This window comes from Mastomys coucha, unplaced genomic scaffold, assembly GCF_008632895.1.
Source record: "Mastomys coucha isolate ucsf_1 unplaced genomic scaffold, UCSF_Mcou_1 pScaffold21, whole genome shotgun sequence".
Lineage (NCBI taxonomy): Eukaryota > Metazoa > Chordata > Mammalia > Rodentia > Muridae > Mastomys > Mastomys coucha.
Window position 1 is genome coordinate 63,890,735 of NW_022196904.1, and position 19,459 is coordinate 63,910,193.

A 19,459-nucleotide genomic window follows, 5' to 3' on the forward strand; every position below is an offset into this window, starting at 1 on the left:
TTTTTTTTTTTTTTTTCTTTTCAGTAGGCCCTTTTCAAAGGTACCTGAAAAGACCATCCTTTGGGCAGTTATCTATAAAAGTGTGAATAACATGCACAGGACTGCCTTCAGCCCAAGATCTCTGAGGATTTCTGGGATGTACAGATGGGAAGAAGCCATGCCTGTTGTATATATACAGAAGGAAGAGGAATAAGAGCCTGGGTCATTCATCATGTCTCCAACTCTTTGCCTTCCCAGGCTGCTCTCCCCTTCAATAGCTCAAGATGTGAGGGAGTTTGGTTTGGGCAGCCTTTGGACAGGACAAAGTGGTGGTGAGAGAAAACCCAGTATCTTGGTTGCTTTTCTGAGCAGGTCAACTCCTCACTGGCTGGAAGACTTCATGAAAAGGACTCCTCGTTGGGGGCTGATGTTTCTTGAAGGAGTGGAGGCATCCTTTAGAACAGCAGCTCAAGTCACATGGCTTTTTGTGACTTGTATCCAAGAATGGCAGGTGTGATTTGCTTTAAGATACAAAAGTAAAAAGCAAAGGTGTGTGGATATATTCAGATTTTCAAGGAGATGGGCTTTGCTAGAATATCTAGGAGTCAAAAAGCAACTCAGAGGAGACTTGGTGGCCTGGAGGGCTCCTAGCACCTGAGTTCTAGGGTGTTATTTCCAATGGCAACATTTTTAGAAAGTCAATTTCCCAACGCCATAAGGTAAACATGCCTGGCATAATGTCCAAAAGTACCTTTTTCCAACTTTTCAAGGGCAGGGAAGGAAATATGTTCATTCTTGAGTCAGCAGAGGTCTCTGTAGTTCACAGCAAGGAAAAGGGATGTGGAGGGAATATTGAAAATCTGCGAGTGAGGTGTGCTTGTACCAGACTGAATTCCCTGAAGGGTCACATCTGTATAGGCTATCACAGCTGTCACTGCTCTCCCCCTACCCTCCCATATTTCTTATGGCTCCTATGTTCCAGAATGTAGTGTGGACACCTGAGCATTGCTAAGTATTTGATATATATCACCTTCTTGGAACAAGTAACCTGTGCATAATCCAAGCGAATGGAACCTTTTCCAAACATCTATCTTTACAATGGGAAAATAGATAAGTGAAAAAAAAAAGACCCACAGATTTGTAGGGACACCCACTTTTTCTGGATCAGGATGATTGGGGAAATGGTTTTGTTGGCTATAGTTGTGTTTGCTGGGCCACCAAGCTCTCAGGCAGATGTGTGTGAAGGGCAATGTTATATGGCCATTAAGATCCAAAGTACTGGCTGGCAGGGGTTGTAAAGATTTCTCTGGGTGAACATTGAATTCAGGAATCAGAGAGGCTGTAGAGAAGGCAGTCACTGTCAAGCTTTGCTGTATCTCATGGACTGTGGTTTAACCCCTGAGGCTCTTAGGATTTCAGTATTTGTTGTGACTTTTCTCATGGCCCTCCTTCCTGCTGGCTCTTTAGCTTATTCCCTGTGCATAACCACTTCCTGCTGATGGACATGGCCCTTCTTCTCAACTAACCATCTTCCTTCCCACCAAACCAAGTTGAGGACAGCTTTGTCCTCTCCTAGCTCACTGAGGTCATCTCTGTCTACAGTAGGCTTTCCCTGTGTTGCTGCTTTCTCTTATGGCAAAGATTTTAACTTTTTCCCCCCTCTAACATTTAAGGAGGAAATAATGTATGTTTTTTTTTCTTTTGCAGAGAACATGAAAAATAATCCCATTATTCTTTTGGAGAGAGCCAGCCATCCTATATATCTTGACAGAACGTCTGCATTTTTTTTCCTATGTGTGCATCTATTTGTATTTGATAGTTTACAAAAATTGATACCATGCTGTTGATAAGTTTTTGTCTTTCATTATTTACTTAAGATTGTAACACATGTGTTTTCCTAGCTGAGGCTCTTCCCAGACCACAGAAATGTTCTACTGAATGATGGAGTATCATAAGTCTATTATTTATAGCTTCCCAAAGGTTTGCTCTTTTATATCCCCCCTGGCACCCTTTGACCATGGCTGTATCCCACCATCACAGGAGATGGATAGAGGGGACATGCTAGTGAGAGACCCAGATGAGAGAGCAGAGGAATGGATAGGGTGGAGAAACTTTCCACAGCTGAGTGATTAACTGTCAAACATGGTATGATGAGTCTCCAGAACCAACACTTTCATAAAAGGAATTCTTAGATGGTGCTGAAACTTAGCTGGAGCTGTCAGACAAGTCTGCTCCTCTGGGCCAAGTTCTCTAGAAGGAATGCATTCCTTCTCTTCATCCCACTTTGCCTGGTCAACAGTGAATATATAATTATTAGCTATAAAGTATTCTCACTTTTGAAACTCTTGAAACCGTTAGAGAACAAGGCAGGGAAACACTTCAAGACTAACATCTACTGTGGGTTTTCAGTTCACAGTATCTAAAAATCATCTAGGAGGGAAAATTCAGATTAGGTTAGCCTGTGGGCAGGCCTGAGGAAGGTTGTTTTGATTAAGTGGTAAAATCTCCCCAAAAGGTCTTGGCTTGGGTCCTAGACTGCATAAAAGGAGGAGGCCAACTGAGCCCTAGCTTCCATTGCTCTCTGCTTCCTGACTGGCTGTCAAGAACTTCCTACTGTGATGGACTTTACCCTCAAACTCTGAGCCAAAATAAGCCCTTTCTCCCATTTCTTTTGTTAGGGTATTTTATCACGGCAACAGAAACAAACAAAACTAGTGCCTAGTCTCAACTCACCAAACTGCAGCACAGCTGTACACCCAACACTTGGGCATCCTCATGGAAGAGGGGACAGAAAGACTAAGGGCCAGAAGATCATGGAGTTTGCTGTGAGGTTGTGTCTCCTAGAAATGTTAAAGAAGCTACACTCACCAACATAGCTGCCTGAACAAGACCAAAGCAAGGATAATACCAACAGATATAATGGCTTCAACCCTAGACAAAGAGCTATAGGCAACTAACGAATGATGAGATTGGGAGAAATATTTTCCCCGAGGGAAGGGACCCCCAGTTGGTATCCAATCAATACCAAGTGGTCAGGCCTGAAATCATATACATACAATAATATTTTGCAGACTGAGAAGGTTGAATTTATAGAAATGCATATATATATATATGTATATATATACATATATATATACATATATATATATATATATATATATATATAAATACTGAATCTGGAGATTTTGATATGTTCACTTTGTATCTGACCATATTCTTATTCCTGATTCTCTCTCCCACTTCTCCACTTCTCTCCCTCATCCCACCTCTTTTTCTTCATTTATTTTTCCTTCCTTCCTTCCTTCCTTCCTTCCTTCCTTCCTTCCTTCCTTCCTTCCTTGCAGTCTTTATAACTTAGGCTGCCTCCTGCCTCTGCCATCTGAGTTCTGTGATTACAGATGTGAGCCCCCATGCTCAGTTATAATCCATTAATCCTGCCTTCCAGGCAACTTGTAGCATCTCAGTGCATAACCATAGTCTACAGATATCTAACACTTCTTTTTTTCTCTTATAGAACTTCAAAATAAGTTATATGGTCTTGTTTCCTCAAATCCTTCTTTGGTTGTTGGGTTGAACCTGGAAATTCCGCACTTTAGAGGCTCTAGATGTATATACATATGTATACACACACACACATATATATACATATATATATATATATATATATATATGTATATATATATTCGAGTTAAGATTGAGAAGTTTGCACGCTGCCACTTTGCAGTGTCAGGTAGATAGGAGGACCTGTATTTCAGGAACATTTCCCTACCTTTCTGAGCTCAGTGAGCAAATGGTAGCTGACTATGGTCAGTCCATAGTGCTCTTACTGCATGGTGCTTGAGCAGAAGGCTCAACTGTAATCATATGAAGAAAGGGGTTGTAAGAGTTGGGGGCAGAGAAAAGCATACATAGGTAGGGATTGTACTTCTGGAGCCTTGATAGGAAACCACTAGAAATGAACCCTTGTGCAATTTTTCCAAGTCCTTGCCACAGGGCCTCTCATCTAGGAGATATTTCCTATCTGCTGCAGGCATTAACTTGAGACATTTAAAGGGATTGAAAAAAAAAAACCATGGGGGATGGAGTTGGTCAAACATCTCAAGGATTCAAAAGCAATTACCTTTAAAGCAAAGCATGGGGATCCTGTGCATTGGCTTGAACAGCTCAGGGGTGCTCTGAGCATCTTCAGGACCCAGTGACAGCTGCCACAGTTCCTTCTCATTATTTTGGTCTTTCTTGCTTTTGTTCTCTATCAGAGATAGATAGAGAAAATAAGAAGCCAAGGCAGCCTCTATATTGGACCACTGATGCACAACAGAGGCAGAAAACAGGACCATGAGTTCACTTCCTCCCTTTGAGATCCCCATTTGAAAAATCTGAAGACCTTTCCAGTCACTGTTCAGTCCATTAGGCTGGATGTCTCAGCTGGTCTTTAGTAGAGGCCAGAATGCCAAAGAAGTAGGCTCTAATGCCAGTCTAATAGCAGCGAATGGACTTATCAGTGAGGGGGCAAGAGCAAACAGGAAAAGACAAAAGCTTCCCTGTACTTTATATAGGCTACCACCAGAAGGTGTGGCCCAGATCAAAGGTGGATCTTCACATCTCAAAAGGTCTGTATTAAAAGTGGGTCTTCACACTTCAAGTGTTTTAATTAAGAAAAAACAAAAACCTCTCACAGGTGTACCTAGCTGCTTGGGTTTTAGTTAAGTCAAATTGACAACCAAAAATAGCCATCCCCTCCCAAATCAAGTATTCCTGCCTGCTGCTCGTGCCGAGGAACAGAGTTTAGTCCTCTATCAGATGGAGGGTTGGTAAAGATCTTTTCCCAATCTGTTGGTTGCTGTTTTGTTCTATTGACAGTGTACATTGACATACAGAAGCTTTGCAATTTTATGAGAAAAGAACTCAAGAAGTTAGACTCCAGAGTCCAAATAACCCTACTAAAAATGGGGTATAGAGCTAAACAAAGAATTTTCAACTGAGGAATACCAAATGGCTGGGAAGCACCTAAAGGAATGTCCAACATCCTTAGTTAGCAGGGAAAGGCAAATCAAAACAACCCAGAGATTCCACCTCACACCAGTTAGAATGGCTAAGATCAAAAACTTTGGTGACTGCAGATGCTGGCATGGATGTGGAGGAAGAGGAACATTCCATTGTTGGTGGGATTGCAAGCTGGAACAGCCACTCTGGAAATCAGTCTGGTGGTTCTTCAAAAAATTGGACATAGTATATTACCTGAGGACCCAGCTATACCACTCATGGGCATATACCCAAAAGATTCTCCAACATATAACAAGGACACATTCTCCACTATGTTCATAGCAGCCTTATTTATAATAGCCAGGAGCTGGAAAGAACCCAGATATCCTTCAACAGGAGAAATACAGAAAATGTGGTACACAATGGGGTACTACTCAGCTATTAAAAATGATGAATTCATGAAATTCTTAGGCAAATGAATAGAACTAGAAAATATCATCCTGAGTAAGGTAACCCAATCACAAAAGAACGCACATGGTATGCACTCACTGATAAGTGGATATTAGCCCAAAAGTTCCAATTAACCAAGATACAATTCACAGACCACATTAAGCTTAAGAAGAAGGAAGACCAAAGTGTGGGTGCTTCGGTCCTTCTTAAAAAGGGGAACAAAATACTCATGGGAGCAAATATGGAGACAAATTGTAGAACAGAGACTGAAGAGACCATTCAGAGACTGTCCCACCTGGGGATTCATCCCATATACAGTCACCAAAACCTGACACTGTTGTGGATACCAAAAAATGCTTGCTGAAAGGAGCCTGATATAGCTGTCTCCTAAGAGGCCCTGCCAGACCCTTACAAATATACAGAAGCAGATGCTTGCAGCCAACCATTGAACTGAGCTCAGGGTCCCCAATGGAGGAGTTAGAGAAAGGACTAAAGGAGCTGAAGGGGTTTGCAACCCCATAGGAAGAACAACAATATCAACTAACCAGACCCCCGAGAGCTCCCAGGGACTAAACCACCAACCAAGGAGTAAACACAGCTCCAGCTGCATATGTAGCAGAGGACAGCCATGTCAGGCATCAATGGGAGGAGAGGTCCTTGGACCTATGAAGGCTTGATAGATGCCCCAGTGTAGGGGAATTGAGGGTGGGGAGGCGGGAGTGTGTGTGTGGGTGAAGGAACACTCTCATAGATGCAGGGGGAGGGGGAGAAGGGTAGGCTAGGGGGTTTCCAGGAGGGGAGGATAACTTCTGAAATGTAAATAAAGAAAATATTCAATAATAATAATAATAATAATAATAATAATGATAATAATGATAATAATAGAAATCTAGAGGTCTCTGGTGCCTCAAGAACAATGTTGAGAGGGCAAATGAACAAGTATTTCAGCAACGTCAGGATTAAAAACTTTCTTTGAGCAGCATGTCGTCAGTGGGATTGTGGAATAATTCATTATTTAGAAATAAGAGACAAAAATATCCCTTTTGGGGAGTATACATATCATCAATTAAAAATATACTGTGAAGGCAGTTACTTCTTTTTATTTTTGAAGACGGTCTTTCTGTGCGGCCTCAACTGGTCTGGAACTTCCCTGAGGACTGACCAGTTGGCCATGGATATGCTGTGACACCCCATTCTAGACATTTGCTCCCATACCTGGTCTGATATAAGTTTGAAGTGGATGCAGTTCAATTTCAATCAATATACATATATTGCTGTGGCACCATGTGTCTCATGAGTACAAAGAATCTACATTTAAAATTTTTATCAAAACCCTCCAAACCTAGTATAAGAGTGCAAACAAGGACTATACTTGTGCTTTTTCTGCTAGCCAGAGCCAGATATTCCCCAAGCTTACATCTCTTAAAAAAAAGTCACTCTGAAAAGTAGTTTCCTGTGTCCTTATAAAAATACAGATTTCCAAAATGTCACCCCAATAAACAACCACTGACATACGATATGGGTGTAGCAGTCAAGTTATGTGACAGCTTAATACAAGTAGGGTTGTTTTGCCCCTTCAAGTGTTCAAGTGAAGTAACACCATTCTGGTTCCCCTTGGTTTATGATTTGACTTTCCATGTGCTCCATTCATTGACATCAACTGGCAATCCTAAATTAGGAAATGAGCAATTTATGAAGTTTATTATGTGCAGTTCTGACTAGTCTAAAGAAAATTTGTGTTGTCCTCTATGTCATCTAGGCTGTCAATCACCACTTTGTCCCTCCTACTAGTAGTCCCTTAGAGCTGTGTCCTGTTCTTCAGATCCACAGTCATTATAATAAGCTATTATGGAGGCTTATTGCTTGAGTTCAGGTAACTCTCATGTAAATGATACTTGGAGGTCTCAGACCAATGATACTGACATTGTTACAATCATTGTTAAACTCTTACTGTGCCCAATTTCAAGCTAGAGTTTATTGTATGTATAAGAAATATACAGTTAACCATAGGTGTGATACTGTTCCAATTTTCAGGCATCACTGGGAACCTTGGAACATGTTTGTGTAGATACGGGGAGCCTATCACACCAGTACACAAGGGACTCAAGTCTCTGTCTTTTCTAAGTCATAAGCAGATATGAATGGCTATCAAACTCACTTTTACCCTAAGTAGGCATTCTTCTGTGACCATAGACAGGGGCTGTGTACCTTGTTTTGTTGGTAAAGTAGAGATTTCTCACCCATTGATAGAGGGCTCTGAACTGATTGCATTTAGCACATTTCAAAGCATGTCTAACTATTGACACTCAATATAAGCAGCCTGACTTGATAGTATTCCCAAAAGACTCTTCTTGGGCCATGATGCTAAATCCTGGTTTCCAGTGTATAACATCAGCCAAGATGGCCCTTGTTTAAATTTAACCAAGAAATGGCATTTATCAAAACTTTAAAAATTCAAGATTACCAAAGTATGAAAAATAACTGTCAAAAGTATATGATTTAAACCATAAAGGCTTCAACTGGCCAGCACTCTAGCCTTTGCTCTCTCCCCAAATTACTTTCTATCCAGGTCTAATGAGATAAGCTTTAGTTCATCAACAAAGATTTGTTTTTATGGCCATGAGAAATTTATAAATAATCTGATAAGAGGTGACCTTTAACATTTTATTTTCCTTTGGGCTGAAGGCTGGTATTCAAGAGTGTTTCTAGAAGCCAGTCGTTCGAAGTGTGGTGAGAATGACCAATGACTTGTTAAGACATCTAGACATTTAGACAAGAAGTCTGGAGGTTGTGGTTGGGGGTCTGCCACAAAGGAACACATGCTAGTAAGGGTTGGTGTATCTAGGCTTCTAACCAACCCAGTTGCATCCTACAAACATTTAAGGAAGCGATGGATAGGGGCAAATTTGAGATAATCTGCATGATCCCAGCCCCAAGGGCGGAGAATGAGGTTAGTATTTTCCAGATGCATCCTGTGTACCACATCAAACGTTACAAGTGCTACTTATGAGTTAGAGGTTGATGAATTTTTTCTGTTAAGATTCTGTATCTAGAATAGCAGTCCAGGGGAAAATATCCATCCTTTCCAACTCCAAAGATAGGGCGCTCCATGAGAAGTTTAGTTAGATTTGGCTTGATAAGCCCTTGGTGAAACATCAGGGCTAACCTGAAGATCACCATACGGTGACCATATTCTCCAAGCAGGTATCATGGCCCCAAACACATACAGAAGGAATAAATAGTTGGCTCCACATTTGAAATGTTGTGAGAAGCTAATCTCTTCCCTTAAACGAGCCTTTCCTCTTAGTTATGCAGCGGCAGAGTGGAAGTACTCATTTAAGATGTGTGGAGAGTGATCCAGAACCTCGTCTGACCGTGCCTTCAAGAAAGCCAAACAAGTTACATGAATGCTAGGTGAGCCTACTAGCACAGGAGTTAGGGGTTTATTGGGAAAACGGTGTGACTTCTGTCTGTCAGTAATACACCTTGGCTTGGGTGGGTCAAATTAAGACACAGAGCAACATGTGAAGATGTGCTCCGTGAAAAAAACTCGGGAGTGAGCTGGGGTGTGAGAATGGGTGATATACGCTGTACAGGGTGTGGTGCAGGTAGAAAGCAGCTCCTGGCCCAGCCACACAGGGGTGCATCTTGGATATGCTCTGGCAGCAGTGTGTGGAGTGCTCCCTGGGCCCTTAGGGAGCACCAGTCTATCTTTTTAAGAAAGGAGACCTGGTAGAGTCTGTGGACCAGGGCCTGACCAGTGCTAAACAGTGCCACGATGTGGCAGAGATAAAGGCCCAATAGGGGGAGAGAGCCTGTAAGGGTCCAACTCTCTCCTGGACATTTGAGCCTCATTCCTCACAGAGGAGCCCAACCAAAGCAAGGCTTGTTCGAATCAAGCTCCTGGCAGTCAAACTTTGTGGTCAAATGAGGGACTTCTCAAGGACTCTCCCTGGAGAAGGTGTGTTCAGCACAAAGCCAGAGCTGTGCCCAAGATGCATCTTTGTGCATCCTGAAAGGTGGGTGCTTGCTCGTAGGGCCAGAATTGCCCTGGGGCCAAACTCCATTCAGAGTTAGCCTACAAGTAAGTTTGACTGTTTTCAGTTGAAAGCACAAGGAAGGGGTAAGTTTGCCAATTGGACACAACATGGGATGTAACTCTTTGGAAGGACCTAACTCTCCTCCCACTTTGGGCTCACACCCAGTGGGAAGGGTCTCTGAGGGAACCTCAGGCCAGAAGTAAAATGTGTGTAGCATTGCCACTTCTGGAAGTTTCTACCCACACTGGACCAAAACATGCATCCTTACTGGATTTATACCTTTTCCATGTCTTCTTTGTCCTCTTTGTCATGGTTGATTGGTTCAGGTGGATGGGGAAGAAGGGAGGAGAGGGTTACCTGAGCCTCGGGTGAGTTAGGTTAAGCGAGAGAACAGTTGCCATGGCTTATAAAGGTCACCCAATGGTATGGGTCTTGTATCTGGGATGGGAGTTGGATGAGGAGGGCAAAGAGAAAAGTTTGGGAGGTTGACACCCTCCAGGGGACCCTGGGTGAGGGCCAGTACCAAGGAATGGACACCTCTGACACTGCCTCTTGAGTCTTCCCCCGATTCTCACAGTGTGGCGTGTCTCACCACTTACATTGTGGGGGAGTGATGCCTACATGAGGTTGGAGCCACCATCCATTATGCTTTATATAAAAGCAACATGTACTATCAATTCTATAGAAATAGTTCCCAAGCACTTTGAATCCAAGAAAAAAAATCCACAGAGGAATCTATAAAGAAATCAGTGCAAGCCAGAAGGGTGTAGTGTGTTAGGGTTTGGATCTAAAGTGTCCCTCGAAAGCCATGTGCAGGCATGGTGACTGACTGATGGGCTTTGGGTTCTGGTTCAGTGGGTTACTCCACTGAGAGGCTCATAAGATGGTGGGCTGGTGAGAGGTGAAGGGAACTTGGATGGCAGGGTGAGTTGAAAGGGGGTAGGTAGGTCATTGAGCACATGGCCCGGGATACTATTCTATCGAGCAACTCTGGTCTACCACACACATTGTGTGCCATAATATTCTGCCTCAACACAAGCCCACAGTGATGGGGCCAAGTGACTATGGACCAAAGCCTCGGAAACCATGAGCCAATTAAACCTCTTTTCCTTTAAGCTATTTTTCTCAGGCATTTTGCCACAGAAGTGGAAAATCTACCATTAGACATCATATTTGAACCAAGGACATTATTTTTCTCTCCCCATTGAGTTTGAGGATAGATTCAAGTGGCTATCAGTTTATGCTGATGAGGGAAGAAGAGAGGCATGGGCTTGGACCTGGTTCTACACCGTGAGGGAATACCACATACTTTAGGCTGTTGCTTTTGTGCCTGCTTTTCTGACTGCACCATGTATGGCAGACAGAGCCACAGTTTTGCTCACATCACTGGTACCATATATCCATTAGAAGCACCGAGCCAATGCTTAGGAGATAGAAAGGACCAAATGTGTGCCCTTGTCCCCATTCAGGATGTCGGAGCTGGGCTGCACTGGGCCTTGACACTGAAGACACAGGACAAATGGTGCAAGAAGAAAAAGCTGACAGGGCTTCAGATGATGGCTCACTAGAGCTTTTAGTCATCTGCAGCCCACCCTGCCCAAAGATCACAATCTTTATATCCTAGGCAACTGTGACCTGTAAGGGCCTCTGCCTTTCTGAGACCAGGTCCAGGGAACATCTATGACCCCAGTGTTCATCTTGTACCCAGCCTATGGTGGCTTCCAGACCCCTAGTGGAGCAAAAGTGCATACAGTGGAGAAGTCAGGCTGAATGGACTACACCACCTCTATTTAGTTGGGGTTTAGTACCAGGAAAGGAAAAGAAAATGCTCAGACTCAGGAAGCCAATCCTCTGATGCCTAAAGAGAAGGAAGGGATGTTGAGTGTGGGTGTTAGGTAGGTAGTAGCTAAGCTAATCCATTCTTGGCTAGGGCTTCAGCTATATGGTGAAGAGTCATACAAAGGACTTCTTTGGGTCGTACTTTCAAATACTGGCATGCCCCTTGTTGTAAAAGCTGAGATAAAGATGGACTTACTACAGGTTGCTTTGTCTCTCACTTTGCTCTCCTGTCCTGGCTGGTGGGAGACCTGGAAGCCAGGCTGGATTTCTTTAGGGTTATCCACTAGAGCCATATATTCCTGTGGGGGCCATGGGGGAAGGAGAGTGCACAAAGCCTATTCCTCCACAGAGGTCACACTGGGGGATAGAGTGCTGGACAGGAATTCTAGCTGCTTAGCTTGGGTGTCACTCAAGAAGCAGAAGGCCCCGAGGTGCTCTGGAAATGCCAGAGAGGTGGGTTGGGAAAGAATCTCTCTTTTTGAACAAAACTGAACCCCAGGGTTAATGGCTGGCCTCAGGTACCCAGAGAGGCATCAAGATCTTTGGAAAAAGGTAGCCTGGCTTTGAGCACAGATGACTGGGGCATAGAGATATACAGCTGGCCTTGTCCCAGGACACACACGGTCCCACAGTGAGCCCTGTTGCCGTCACCAGTGTGCTGACCAAAAAGGAGTTCAAGCCAAATGCAGAGAAGTAAAACCAGTGCATTTTCTGCTGAAGGAGACAAAGGGGGAGGTTCCCAAGGACAAAGTCAGTTCATGGCCCAGTAGGGCTAAAACTGCCAGCTACCTGCCAGGCTACAGTACAGGCCCTACCTCTACTTAGTTGGGGTTTAGTACTAGGAAAGGAAAAAAAATGCTCAGATGCAGGAATCTGATTCTCTAAAGAGAGAGAAGGGAGTGTGGGTGGTGGGTAGACGGTAGGTAAGCTAATCCATCCATTCTTGGCTAGTGCTTCAGCTATATGGTGATGAGTCATATACAAAGAACCTCTTTGGATTGTACTTTCAAATACTGGCAAGTCCCTCGTTGCAATGTGGTATTCACTTCTCCCATCCTGGGAGACAAAGATGTCACCTTTGACCCTATCACCACTGCTATTCAACAAATGATAGCAAGCCTTTCTCTTCAGCTCTGCGATTTTACAGTCAATGGCTGACCTCAGCCTCCAGGCTCAACCCTTCCAGTCCTTTCCATGGGTCCAACAATCCATTCTTCCCTGGAACCACTTAGTACCTATTAACTCCTTGCTCATGAAGTCTCCAAATAGCTTCCCATTGCCCAAGGATTAAAGTTCACACTCTCTAACTTGGTGTGAGGGCTGCATCTCTTTCCTCATGCTTTGGGTCTTCTATCTTTCTCCACAGCCACCTTCCATTCCCTGTCTGGAAGTGTCTGCAGTTGGTTCTGAGCCCTTCCTGTGCATTCTCACCTGCAGTGACTCCCTTCCTAACCTCACAAGCCCGGTCTGTTTCCTCCCTTGCAAGCTTGCCTGCCTCTGTAACCCTTCTCTCCAAAGACACTGTAAATTCCCTGCGGGCATGGATTATGTTTTATGGGCCTGCAGCATGAGCTTGCCCAGAGTTTGCAGGCTTCCGAGTCCCCTGTGACCTTCAGACACAGACCTGGGGAATCTTAACAGTCAAGGCACACTCCACACAAAGGTCACTTCTGGACTGGGAAAGACCTGGCTGACCGGACGCTCGCATAGGCATGCAAAGATAGGGAATAAGAAGATAGTGGGTGGGGGTGGGGGTGGGGTAGACAGACCTTTGTGTTCTGGATGGAGCATGGGAACTTCTATGCCCAAAGATCAAGGAATACCAGAGTTAGTATCCTACCCAAGAGTGGCCTGAGTCACAGTCACTACATTGACTTCAGTTTTAAGGAAATCCTGAGTGGCCAGAGCAGAGAATAAGGCAGGGTTAAACATGACAAGTGCCATACATTTAAGCAGAGTGACTGTCACAGCTAATATAGGAACTTCCATTCTGCAGGGCAGGACAGAGAGGGAAGAAAGTATATGTATGCATAAGCACCTGGACAGCTTAGGGAAATTGGAGGCAGAGGTCTCTAGTCTTCTGTTCTCCTCACTTAGATGGCAGCAGTGTGCCTGGGCAGACCAGAACAAGTACAGATTTCCCTGTGTTGAGTGATGGCCAGTGGCTGTAATTAACTCCCCACTTCTTACTTGGCCAAGGGTGTTGTTCCCTCTTGCCCAAGGGTGTTCCCTCTTGCCCAAAAGAGTTTTCTGGGTGGAAAAAAAGTGGTCTATGATCTGAACGGTGGGTCCTCTGCATGTCCATGGATGAAGAGCAAAGGCTATACCCAGATCTGCTTGGGCTGTCAGCCCTCGTCAGAGAAAAGCGCTAGCTCTAAACAGGAACAGAGAGGGTGACTTTCCCTTCCTCCTCTACACACTGACTTTTCTGCCTACCCGCTCTCTTCCCACCAGAACTGCTGTGGGTATCCTGTGCTCAGATCCCAGTCTCCTTGTAATTTCCATCCATGGGAAGAGATGGATGGGGAGGATAAGGACTGCGAGAAGGAAAGAAGACAGCCATGGAGAGAGGATGCAGCCTGTGTCTTCCGGGAGACTTAGTTGAGGGGCAAGAATCCCTTGCAGGACAGCACATCCCTTTCACAGGCCTTGGAGTGGAGAGGCTGCTTGGGTCATTTCTGGTTTCGAACTTCCTCCATTTCCCTTGGAGAATTAAAAGGCTGCCCAGAGTGCAGGGCTCAACAAAGCACATTGCCTATCTCATACAGCAGTGTTGTTTATACTGTAGGGCATGAACCATTAGTGGGTTGTGAAATCAATTTAGTGGTTTACAGCCAGCATTGGGAAAGGAAGACAAAAACTTCGGTATGACAAAGAGCATTAAGAATGCCTCCCCAATTTCCCAACAAGCCAATTACCTATCTGTGTGTGCTCTTACATAGGTGCATATATTGGACCAAGCGCCTTCATGGAAGTCCACGTGTCTTTGTTTTAAAAGACTAACTTGTGGTCACTCCTCTTTCAGAAGCTGACACTGGTGGCTCTGGGCATGTCTTTCTTCTTGAGCACCCATTCTTATTTCTCCTATGCTTAGAATCTACATTAAAATCTTTTTGTTTTCATAAGTTAACTTCACATTAAAATGGAAAAAAAAAAATCCAGCCAGAGTAAGATGCTGTCCTCTGAACCCAACTGTGTTTGGGAGGAGTGAACAGGAACAAGTGCCATGGGTGAAGTCAGGAGTGAGTGACAGGGTCTGTTTTAGTTTCACAGACCCAGATGTATGGTGGATCCTTCCTAGAAACAGGTGACCACCTTCAATCCGGTCTGTGGACAGGACTGATTCAGGGAGCTGCCTCAGAGTACTCTGTCTACATTCTGTGGCTCTTCCTTGCTTTGAGGGTGGGGTGGGGTTTGGGTGTTATCTGTTAGCTTTGGAGATGTACAGGCTGGAAAAAAGGGAGCCCAGGGGAACCAGGGAATGGTGAAGCAATATTTAGCAGATGCCTGTAGCCTTCTGGGACATACTGGTGCTGATCTTGGGGCTGGGCTAGAGAGAGCTGGTAGACTAGAAAGATTAAACAGCCCCTAGGAAATCGTTAAATCCAAGAGCACCTGGAAGAGTCAGAGGTTTGGGATCTCCCAGCAGAATAAAGTTAAAGTGCCCAAGAAAAGGGCCATTACAAACAACCCAAGGGACTAGGCGTAGGGGGGAACCTCCCTCCCCCAGGATTCGGTGATCAAAGCTGAGGCCTCTAAGCTATGAGCCATTTCTGAGAAAGAGAAAACAGGACAAGACCATGGCATTTGTTGCAGGGACGTACTACAAATCCCAAGGCCAGTGAAAGTGAATACCGTTGTGTTGTGTATACACTGTGAAGCCCCATAGTGAGAGCAGTGAGAGCCTGGGATAGCTCACAGGCACTTCTGAGTCAGGTAGAGATGTAATACAAAGAGGGGACAAGCTCCACTAAAGTTACTGAGTGCCTTAAACACTGATTTGAATATTGCCTGTCACATGTTCACGTTAGCCAGAAGTCTGACTTTTAACAAAGGTACAGAATTATGTTTGTAAGTTATGGGGGACACCTAGGGGGGCTTTTCAAAGATGCATCTGGGCTTAGGGCAGCATTTGATTACAACTGAATTTGGGACTCTTCAGCAGAAACTCCAAGTACAGAAATGTATATCAGAGTTCCCTGTTCTTCATTTTTTTTCAAAAAGCCCTTTCTCCAATTCCCTCTCCCCTCGTCTCCCCAGAGAACCTTCTGCTCCCTGCTCCAGGGCTACAGTCTCCCTGGAATTCAATACACAAAGAGGGCAGAAAATGAACCAGATAAAGAGAAGGTACACATGCTTGGATTTTGCCCCAATGGCTAAGTGGACGGTCTTGGATACTTCCCAGACTTGAGCTTTAGTTCAGTCCTATTTGGGAGATATGAAGTGAACCCAAGGAAGGGCTTCGTTGCTTGGCTCATGCAGCAGCAGGGACAGCTTTGGCATTGCTCATTACTTAGGTCTCTCCCCGGAAGCATCTGTGGAGCACCCATCCCCACTGGTCAGCATTGTACCCCAAGTTGGGGAATACGAGACTTGGACACGTGAGTTTGTGGCCTCTAGCATGTTCTGTGTTGTCAGGAGAAGACAAACACAGAATGGAGGAGAGAATGATAATGGCTAGGGTGAAGTCAGACAGTAACACCTGCAACAGGATTTCGCTTTTTGGTTTTGCTTTTAAATGGGGAAAAATTGGCAGCTTAAACTTCTGGGTACATGGGGAGAAACGTAGAGGCCTTTGGAGAAAGTGTGCCCTCTCCCCCCACCCCCGCCCCCATGCTTCTATGTTCACTGTGGCCTTTAGTTGACTTTAGTTGACTTCATATGGACTTTTTTTCCCCCAGAGAGGGCAGGGATTATTGAGCTGGAGAAATAAAGCAACTGACTCAGAATCCATGTCATCAACATAGTTGCTTTGTATAAAAACACATTTTAATTCCCAAAGGTTTGAGATGATACTATTGTCACTCTGGCAGAATGTCGTGAAGACAACCTGTCTCCCATGAATCCCAGTCAATGGTTTGGTATCCTTAAAGTCTGTGGTGAGGTGCCCTAATCTCACAGGAGGACCACAGAATAATAAAATTTCAAATGGACCACAGTGACATCTGTTAGCTCCTACATTATCTATCTAGTCATGTGGACCTGTCTCGGGAACTGCCAGGTGTTTACTTTAGCCTGGAGGCAAGGCAAGCCTCCTGGGATACTGTAGCTTGGACGAAGACTGTTGCACAAACTCTTGTATTTAGTATACCATCAGCATGTACACAGTGGAACTGGCACTTGGCCACGGAAGTCTCTTCCCATCCAGTCTTGATTTTGCCCAGCTCCTTTGAACCTGCCATTGCTAATTTTTTTTCTGATTTAAAAAAAAAAATTACAGGCTTGGCATGAACTTCATCTTGATTTATAGTATTCACTTATAATTCAGCTCCAGAGATAGCTATTATCCCTGTCTGTTGGGTTATAAAAGAGCTGGTTTGTGTAATGGATGGCAAACCAGATTTGCCTCTGAGTCCATGAGCTAGCAAAGGGCTCACTCACCTCTTTCTGTTTTTTGACCCCTTCCTCCCTGCAGGCCCTGGGAGTTCAGGTGAATAGCTGTCTATCTCTTCCCTCTGTCACTTTCCCTCAAATGTACACCTGCACTTTGCCTAGGACTGGTGGATTCTGCTGTCTTGGAGCTTTGCTGTGGGACAGTTTTTTTCAACTGCCATTGGAATGTTGTGAAAATTCTCAGCAGTTGACACCCTGGTTCTATAGCTGGGTGGACTCTCAGATCCCAAGGGCTCTGGTCCAGATCATAGTGGGGCCCCAGCAGTTGGGTCACTGGAAATGCTCAATCCACTTAATGATAATTCCCATTACAGGTTTCAGGGTGGTCACTGCCTTATCAAAAGTCTTGCTAAAAAACCCTCTGATATGGGAATCCTAGTGTGGAGGGTAGTGGAGGTGTGTGGTATTGGGACTTTGGCCTTGACAACTCTTCCCCCACCCCTACTCTTGCTTCCTGTTTGCCATGGCTCACATACTTCCAGGCAGACAGCTGAGTACCTGCTGCCTACAAAGAAGGGGTCGGGCTCTCTGGGGATTTCAGTGCCAGGTTTCATAGACGTGTTGTCTTTTGCCCAGCAATGATATAGACTAATGTCCCAGAGGCTGAGGTGCCCATGTGCCCCACCTTTGGGGAGCTGGCCACTGATAAATCTTGGCAGCATGGCAGGGTGGGCTGCTGGCTTCTTCCTCTTAGTGCTTCACTCCTGTGCGCTGGGGTGGGGGGAGCGTCAGAGGGAGGGCTGGAGAAGAGGCTGCCATGGCCTCGAACACCCTAGGAGCCTCTACAGTGCCATCTACCCTATATCAAGACCCACAGAGGGCATCTTGAGAGACAGAGGCCCTTTTTAAAAAGCACACATAAAAATACAGTGGCTTCGTAAGGCCTCATTTGGAGATTGAACTTTTGAAAAAGCCTTTGGCTCAAGACACTCTGGGAATGAGGTTCAGGACACAGGGCTCACCTGTGCTAGCCACCCCCCTTGCAAGGAAGTCCTGGGCACTTTTTGGAGGGGGTCTTCTGCCAGAGACCCTTCTCCCCTGGTAGATCAAGGCCTTAATAGACTTTTTGGCAAGTTTTGTAGTATAGATGTCTTTGCTTCCTTGGGCTGAACTGAATGCAAAGGGACACACAGGAGCAGCTGCCTCCTAACTGAGGGGACCATCATCATCATCACAGTCATAACATGAACAAAGAAACTTTGACAAAAGCTTCCCACTCAGGCCTAAAAAGAGCGGCAGCATTGGAGCTAGCTTAGCACTATTCTGGTGATAACGGCTACTAGTACATGGCCCAGGCCAAGCCTCATTCTAAGAGTCCTTCTATGATGACTGTCTGCTCAGAATGGCTGTGTCCCCACCCCCAGCCCAGAGAGTTGATTTGAAAGAAAAGCCCAGGATCAGTTTGTCACTTCAGTAGAATTGATCACTCTACCCTGACTATGACAGAATGACAGAGAGCCAGATCCTGGAGAAGAAAGGACATAGCCAGGCCCAGAACTGTCGAGAAGGGACTCACTGGCTATGCTGGGGAGCCTAGCTTGGGATTAGGCACAAAGATGGGAATAAGAGGATGCAACTGATCTTGAGAAAGGACAGGATGTTCACAGAGGAAACTAGGAGGAGAGGGAATAGGGTTGCTTCACTCTGGATTTTATCCCGTAGACTCTGGTGAGCAGCTGAGCAAAAGGGTTTAGGTGGGTCATGCAAGATGCAACAGATGCAATTTATTGGCCCTGGTCTGTAGGAGACAGATCTTAGTGAGGTCAGGATTGGGGACAAGAGAAGAAGGAAAGCTTTGACAGTGGAGTAGGGCAAGAAGAGCCTCAAGAAGTACACACGCAGAGAGAGGTGAGGAAAGATAAGGTGCCATTGTCTTAAAAAAAAAAAAAAGAAAAATTTAAAAATGGAGTTGGCAGGTAAGCACCAGAATTGACAAAAGTCTCTTGTGACCTGGAGAGAGATGGACATGGAGGCATTGCCCTCTTGAGGCTGGGGTGGGTTTTGGTGGATCTCTACATCCAGGGGCTTCCTTAACAAGAGGATAAGGGCGAGGACAGATTCCAGGGGACAAAAGTATGGAGGGGGCAGTTGAGGCACAAGACCAGAAGCAGAAAGAAGTGGGGAGGTGGGTAGCTTGATGGGGAGTCCAGGAGAGCACTGTCCTACGTAAGAGAACTCTCCATATGCCCCAGAAAGGTTAAGTACCCACTCTCTCCTGCCAATGGCTCAACAAGCTCCTTGTCTCCCAAGATACATAGCAATATGTCTCTCACATGCCGTGGTTGCTAAATTAATGTCTGAACACAGATGTAAGAGAGCACATGGTAAGAGGGCAGCCTGAGAACCGTGGTGGATTTGGAAATGTTGGGATGGGATAGATGGAGTGTCATTCTGGTTTTGGAAAAGAACTGGTGGTTGGAGGGAGGAGGAGGAGGGCAGGACTTGGGGTGGAGCCTGAGTGTGGTGGGGGCAGAAGGGAGGCAGTTTTCTGCTTCTAGTGGAAGTTTACCCAAGACAGTTAGAACACACAGCCAAAGCCTTGAGGTTGGAGCACA

The 19,459-nt window shown here is 45.1% G+C and overlaps 1 protein-coding gene and 1 long non-coding RNA gene across 7 annotated transcripts in view; one reads left to right on the forward strand and one right to left on the reverse strand.

Annotated features, from left to right (window-relative positions):
- The window catches only part of LOC116102400, a 44,125-nt gene extending 26,820 nt beyond the window's left edge, over positions 1-17,305 (reverse strand). Inside the window, exon 1 of one of the 2 annotated variants that reach the window (XR_004123156.1) lies at positions 16,893-17,305. This is a non-coding gene — a long non-coding RNA (uncharacterized LOC116102400). The remainder of the gene's footprint in view (positions 1-16,892) is intronic. The other variant, XR_004123157.1, reaches the window with a different exon arrangement.
- Fam174b (family with sequence similarity 174 member B) overlaps positions 1-19,459 on the forward strand; it is a 103,437-nt gene that overhangs the window by 66,821 nt on the left and 17,157 nt on the right. Inside the window, exon 3 of one of the 5 annotated variants that reach the window (XM_031386994.1) lies at positions 1,687-1,726. The exons of the other annotated variants lie outside the window; for them this stretch is intronic. Coding sequence (XP_031242854.1) covers positions 1,687-1,702 — 16 coding nt within the window. The 3' untranslated portion in view covers positions 1,703-1,726. Of the gene's footprint in view, positions 1-1,686; positions 1,727-19,459 lie in introns of those variants that run through there. 5 annotated transcript variants of the gene reach the window in all.